This window comes from Gavialis gangeticus, unplaced genomic scaffold (assembly GCF_001723915.1).
Source record: "Gavialis gangeticus isolate Ggan-Ray unplaced genomic scaffold, GavGan_comp1, whole genome shotgun sequence".
In the NCBI taxonomy this organism is placed as follows: domain Eukaryota; kingdom Metazoa; phylum Chordata; order Crocodylia; family Gavialidae; genus Gavialis; species Gavialis gangeticus.
The window spans coordinates 8,642,258-8,647,912 of NW_017729029.1; the positions used below are offsets into that span (position 1 = coordinate 8,642,258).

Here is a 5,655-nt window from a genome sequence, read left to right on the forward strand (position 1 = left end):
CTCCACACTGAGATGCTGTTCCTGCCGCAGCGCAGCCCCAAAGGGCAAGCCTGGAGCCAGTGCGCAGCCCAGGCTGGCAGCGGGGCCAGGTTACAAGCTGGTGCTGAGCATGGGAAAAAGCGGCCCCTCAACCACCCTGTGGCCAGAGCCCCACGCCACTGCAGCCGCTCGCAGCCCGCATGGGGCTGCCTGTACCTGCTCAGGACAGCCCCGCATGGGCTGTGAGTGGCTGCAGCACAGAGCGCCGGCTACGGGGTGGGTGAAGGGCCACTCTTCCCCAGGCTGCTTTTCTCCTGCCCTTCCCCCCCTATCTGAGATTCCTGCGCGGTGCAGCCACCTGGTCCCAGGCCAAAAGCCCCTCCTGGGGCTTCCAGCTGGGGGGGGTGGGGCCAGGCAGGCCATGCTGTTGCAGGAGCCCACCAGGGCTCCCCCTGGGTCTTACTACCCCTGGCTCCTGTCACTTTTGATGGGAACCAAGGGCAGATAAATATTAATTTTCTAAATTTTTTAGGGGCCCTGTGGGCCAGATAGAATGGCCTTGCAGGCTGGATCTGGCCTGTGGGCCGTATTTTGCCCACCCCTGGTTCAAAGCATGTTTTAACTTTGACACTGCTTAAAAACATTCCACATATTTAGTATGGTCTAAATGTAATGTGTGATTTCACCCTTAGGAAAAGGACATGGGGGATGGGAATCCCCCATGTTTTAGGGTAAAGTGGTAAATTCTCTTCCCCGCACCTTACTTCTGGCCTGAATTTGTCAAGCTTCAGCCTCCAGATTCTGCCTTTGTGACATTAACAGGCCTTTTGCTATCAGAAAGCTCCTCTCTTAGCTGTCCCACCAACTAGGCACTTACATGCCATGAACAGGTAAGTCCCTATTCTTGGCCAGGTTGGCCAATCTTCTAGATTGGGCTTTAAACTAAGATTGCTGGGGGACAGAGAAACACTGACTGGAGCTTGCCCAGGGACTGACACACATGAAAGCTCCATAGATAGGGACACTAGGAGAGACACTCATGTGGGAGCTGAGGGAATATATCCCCTTCAGCATGACAGGAAGCTGAGGGTCTCAGTAGGACTCAGGTGCCTGTGCACTAATGCCAGAAGCATGTGCAATGAGTAGGAGAAGAACTAGCCCTCCTGCTCTCTGGTGGGCATTATGACTTAGTAGGGATTATGGAGACCTGGTGGGACTCCTCATATGATTGGAGCATAGCCATAGAGAGCTACCCCTGCACAGAAGGGACCAGGTAGGGAAGAAAGGTGGAGGTGTAGCTCTCTATGTGAAGAAACAGTACACCTCCTTGGAGGCCAACATTGGCTCCAAAGCAAAACAGCTTGAAACTCTCAGGGGTCAAGCTGCAAAGGGCAGGGGGGTGGGGAAACAGGGAGCAGAGAGAAAGACCTAACTGTAGGTGTATACTACAGGCCACCAAACCAGGGGTAGGAACTTGATCTAGAGTTTGCCCAAGAACTGGCAAAGCCTGCACGTACATGGGACATGGTCGTCATGGTGACTTCAATTATCTGGACATTTCTTGGGAAAAATGGTCAGCCAAGTTGGACCGGTCACGTTCCTTCCTGACCTGCATTGAAGAACAGCTCTTCCTGGCTCAGGAGGTGCACGAGCCAACCAGAGGTAACACTCTCCTAGACTTGGCCCTGGCCAAGGGAGATGACCTGGTGACCGACTTAAATATAGAGCGTAGCCTGGGCAACAGTGACCATGAAACCATCACATTCACTGTCCATCGCAAAGCAGACAAATCCAATAGCAGGCTTGAAGTCTTGGACTTCAAAAATGCACTTTTCAATAAGCTCGGGTCACTAGTGGGAGTAGCACTGCAGGACCAGGGACTGAAGGCAAAAGGAGTGCATGAAGAGTGGTCGTTCCTTAAGGACACAATGCTGAAAGCACAAAGGAAGTCCATTCCCATGTGGAGGAAAGGTACCAGAAGGGCTGGAAAGCCCTCTTGGCTAAACAAAGAGATCACAGTCCTCCTAAGAAAGAGGTGTACAAACAATGGAAGCTGGGGACAGGCTCCAAGGAGGACTATACAATAATGGCCACCCTTGTAGGGAACAAATTAAAAAGGTTAAGGCAGCAACTGAACTTAGATTAGCAATGGGAATCAAGGACAACAAGAAGTCCTTTAGGTATGTAGGGAATAAGAGGAAAACAAATGGAAGTGTGGGGTCACTGCTCAACGACTCGGGACAGCTGGTTACCGGCACTCAGGCGAAAACTGATCTCCTGAATGACTACTTTGCTTCAGTATTTCACTAGGCCAAGGGAAAAATCATGCCAGATAAGGTACAGAAGGAGCAGGACAGGAATGACTGCCTTTCTACTGTTGCTATAGAACTTGTATGTGATCAGTTAAAGAAGTAAGACATATGTAAGTCAGCAGGACCGGATGAACTCCATCTGAGAGTGCTGAAGGAGCTGGCTGAAGTCATCGCGGAGCCCCTGGCAAAACTTTTCCAAAACTTGTGGTGCTCTGGAGAGGTCCCTCAGGACTGGAAGAGGGCCAATGCTGTGCCCATCTTCAAGAAACAAAGAGGGAGGACTTGTGTAACTATAGGCCAATTAGCTTAACTTCTATGCCAGGGAAAATCCTGGAAAAATTCATTAAGGAGTCTATGTGCAGTAGGCTTGCAGAAGGTAGGATTCTGAACGACAGCCAGCATGGCTTCATCGCAGGCAGGTCTTATCAACCTCATCTCCTTTTACAACCAGGTAACTTGCCACCTGGATAAGAGAGAGGAGGTGGACGTTGTATACTTTGACTTCCAAAAAGCCTTTGATCTGGTATCCCACAAGGTTCTTGCAAGAAAATTGCAGGATTGTGGGCCTAACTGCGAGACAGTCAGGTGGGTATGAAGCTGGCTACACGGTAGGACCCAGAGAGTCCTAATGAATGGATCTGTGTCATCTTGGCGACAAGTGGGCAGCAGTGTCCCTTGGGGGTTGGTGCTTGGCCCAGTACTTTTCAACATCTTTATCAGTGATTTGGATGTGGGGGTGAAGAGCTCACTGACCAAATTTGTGGATGACACCAAAGTTATGGGGAAGCGTGGTCACGCTTAAAGATAGGCTTCAGATACAGCCAGATCTGGACAGGCTGACAAGTTGGGTGAGTTGGAACCAGATGAAGTTCAACACTGAGAAATGTAAAGTGCTCCATCTGGGGATGAACAACCCCCAACACACCTACAGGCTTGGTGGCGCCGAACTGACCAGCACCACGAATGAAAGGGACCTGGGGATAATAATAGACTACAGTATGAACATGTGCTGTAGCCAGCAGGGCAAATAATACTCTGGCATGCATCAACCGATACATCTCCAGCAAAACGAAGGAAGTGATTCTTCCACTCTACTCGGCATTGGTGAGACTACAGCTGGAGTACTGCGTCCAGTTCTGGGCACCACACTTCAACAAGGATGTCTTGTGAGAGTCCAGAGAAGGGCCACCTGTATGATCAGAGACTTGCATGGCAAGCCATACAAGGAAAAGCTGAGGGACCTGGGACTCCAGGCTGGAAAAGAGAAGGCTGAGAGGGGACTTGGTAGCAGCTTACCACTACATCAGGGGCATACATCAAGGGCTTGGTAAACAGCTGTTCACCAGGGCATCCTTGGGGAAAAGCAGGAATAATGGCCCCAAACTCCTTGAAGACTGTTTCAGGCTCGACATTAGGAAAAACTTCTTTATAGCCAGGGTGTCCAGACTGTGGAATAAGCTCCCTCCAGAGATGGTGCAATCACCTACCCTGGAAATCTTCAAGAGCAGACTGGACAGTCACCTTGCTGGGGTAACTTGACTCCACCTGTCTTTCCTGTCTGGTGCAGGGGCTGGACCTGATGATCTTCCAAGGTCCCTTCCAGCCCCTTACAATCTATGAATGATCAAGTGACCCTGGAATTTCTGCTCAGTTAATTAAAATTCATTGGGTTCCTGCAGTTTCTCACTGCAAGGCGGATTTTCCAGCATCCTGGGGCTCTCTTCTGATTCCTTTAAGTTTCTCAGCATTCCCTGTACAGACTCAAAGCCATAGCCCAGAGCAAGCAGGCAAAGGGACTCTCTTCTGGCAGCAGAGACAAAGATTCTTGGGTGTTGCCAACCCAGCCTGGATCACCCTAGCTGCTGTTTCAAACAGAAACAGGCTTGCCAAGAGGATGTGTTCAGGACCTAGCAGGCTGGGTGTGTGGGTGTTTGTACACATTAGGCTTTGTTTTGCCTCCCTTTGAGTTCAGAGTGCCTGAGTCATCCTTGGAGCTTTTAGCTACCCTGGCCTATTTCACGACTTCCAGCTGTTTGGAGCCTGGAACCCAGCTGTAGTCCCTCCAAGAGCTGTGGGCTTTACCAGGACAGTAATCACAGTCCCAGCTGGATTCGTTCTAGCCCCTTCTTCCTGATGATCTCAAAATGTGTCCATAGGAGGTAGGGAGGGAATCACTCTAAATGGACTGAATTACAGTGCATCAAACAATGGCACTGATATAAACTAATCTTTTAAGCAATTCAGGCAGAAGAAAGTGACTTGAAAGCAGATGGAAACAGCTGCTGGCAAAGGGGATCTTCCTGGCTTGTATGCAGGTATGGCAGTGTAAGGGGGGGGGGTGACCAGCCCAGTTACTGCCTAAAGGGACAGAGGTGCAAAAACATCTGGTGCGGCAGGTAGTGGCGTCACTGGTGCTGGCGCTGCCCCGTGCCCGAAGACACCCAGGGCACAGCCGTCCCGCCACACCTCGGAGGAGGTGGAACGAGGGCGCTGCGCAGGCCGCGTGTCCGGGGTGCTGCCGGAGGTGATGGATCCCAGGGAGCCAGAATCCGCCGCATAAGAGCCACCTCCGCTCCCCAGGCCTGCCGGACGCCTGCAGGCAGCGGAGTGAGACTGAGCGGAGCCGCATTTTAAAAAAGAGGCGAAACAGCGGAGAGACTTTGGGGAAGAGCCACAAGAAATGACTGGATCCCTGGAGAAAGCGCAGAGCACGGCGGGCTGGCTCCGAGGGGTGCAGGCGGCGCGGGGCCGACTCACGCAGGGTACGACACATTTTTCTCCAGGTGAAATGAAACGAAAAGCTCCACTACAAGGCCAGTTATTCAGCTCCTGGCAGGAGGGAGCCGCAGGGCCGGGGCGGCGGACAGCCAGGCGACGGCTGCGGTAGCAGATGAGACGGGCATCTCGCAGCAGCAGCAGAGCCGGCACCAGCAGCGCCGCCCCCTCTGCGCAGGCGCCGCTCTCGGGCGAGGGCGCAGAGCGGCCGCAGGCTTCTTCCGCCAGGCTTGGTCCGCCGGGAACTGCTGGCAGCTACGCCGCCCCCGCCCCCGCCCCCGCCCCCATAGGCAATGGGAGCGCGCGGGGCCGGAGAGGGGCGGGGTCCTGCGTTGCTGTGTCCTCGTGTCACCCGGCGGGGCGGGGCTTCCACCGAGTGGCACCGCCCCGCCCCTCCCCTCCAGCTCCTGCTGCCGGGTTGACGCCGCTGCCGAGGCGGGTGCGGAGCCGTCGCCATGAGGAGCCGAAGCAACTCGGGCGTGCGCCTGGACGGCTACGCGCGGCTGGTGCAGCAGACCATCCTCTGCCGCCAGGTGGGCGCGGGCGGCCGATGCCGGGTGGAGGGGCCGGGCCGGGTTCCCCGCGCGGC

The 5,655-nt window shown here is 54.0% G+C and overlaps 1 protein-coding gene across 1 annotated transcript in view; it reads left to right on the plus strand.

Annotated features, from left to right (window-relative positions):
* Positions 1-5,475: 5,475 nt before the first annotated feature.
* LOC109300516 (phosphorylase b kinase regulatory subunit alpha, skeletal muscle isoform-like) overlaps positions 5,476-5,655 on the plus strand; it is a 180,850-nt gene continuing 180,670 nt past the window's right edge. The window contains exon 1 of the mRNA XM_019521178.1: positions 5,476-5,599. Within this exon, the coding sequence (XP_019376723.1) occupies positions 5,522-5,599 (78 nt within the window). The 5' untranslated portion in view covers positions 5,476-5,521. The remainder of the gene's footprint in view (positions 5,600-5,655) is intronic.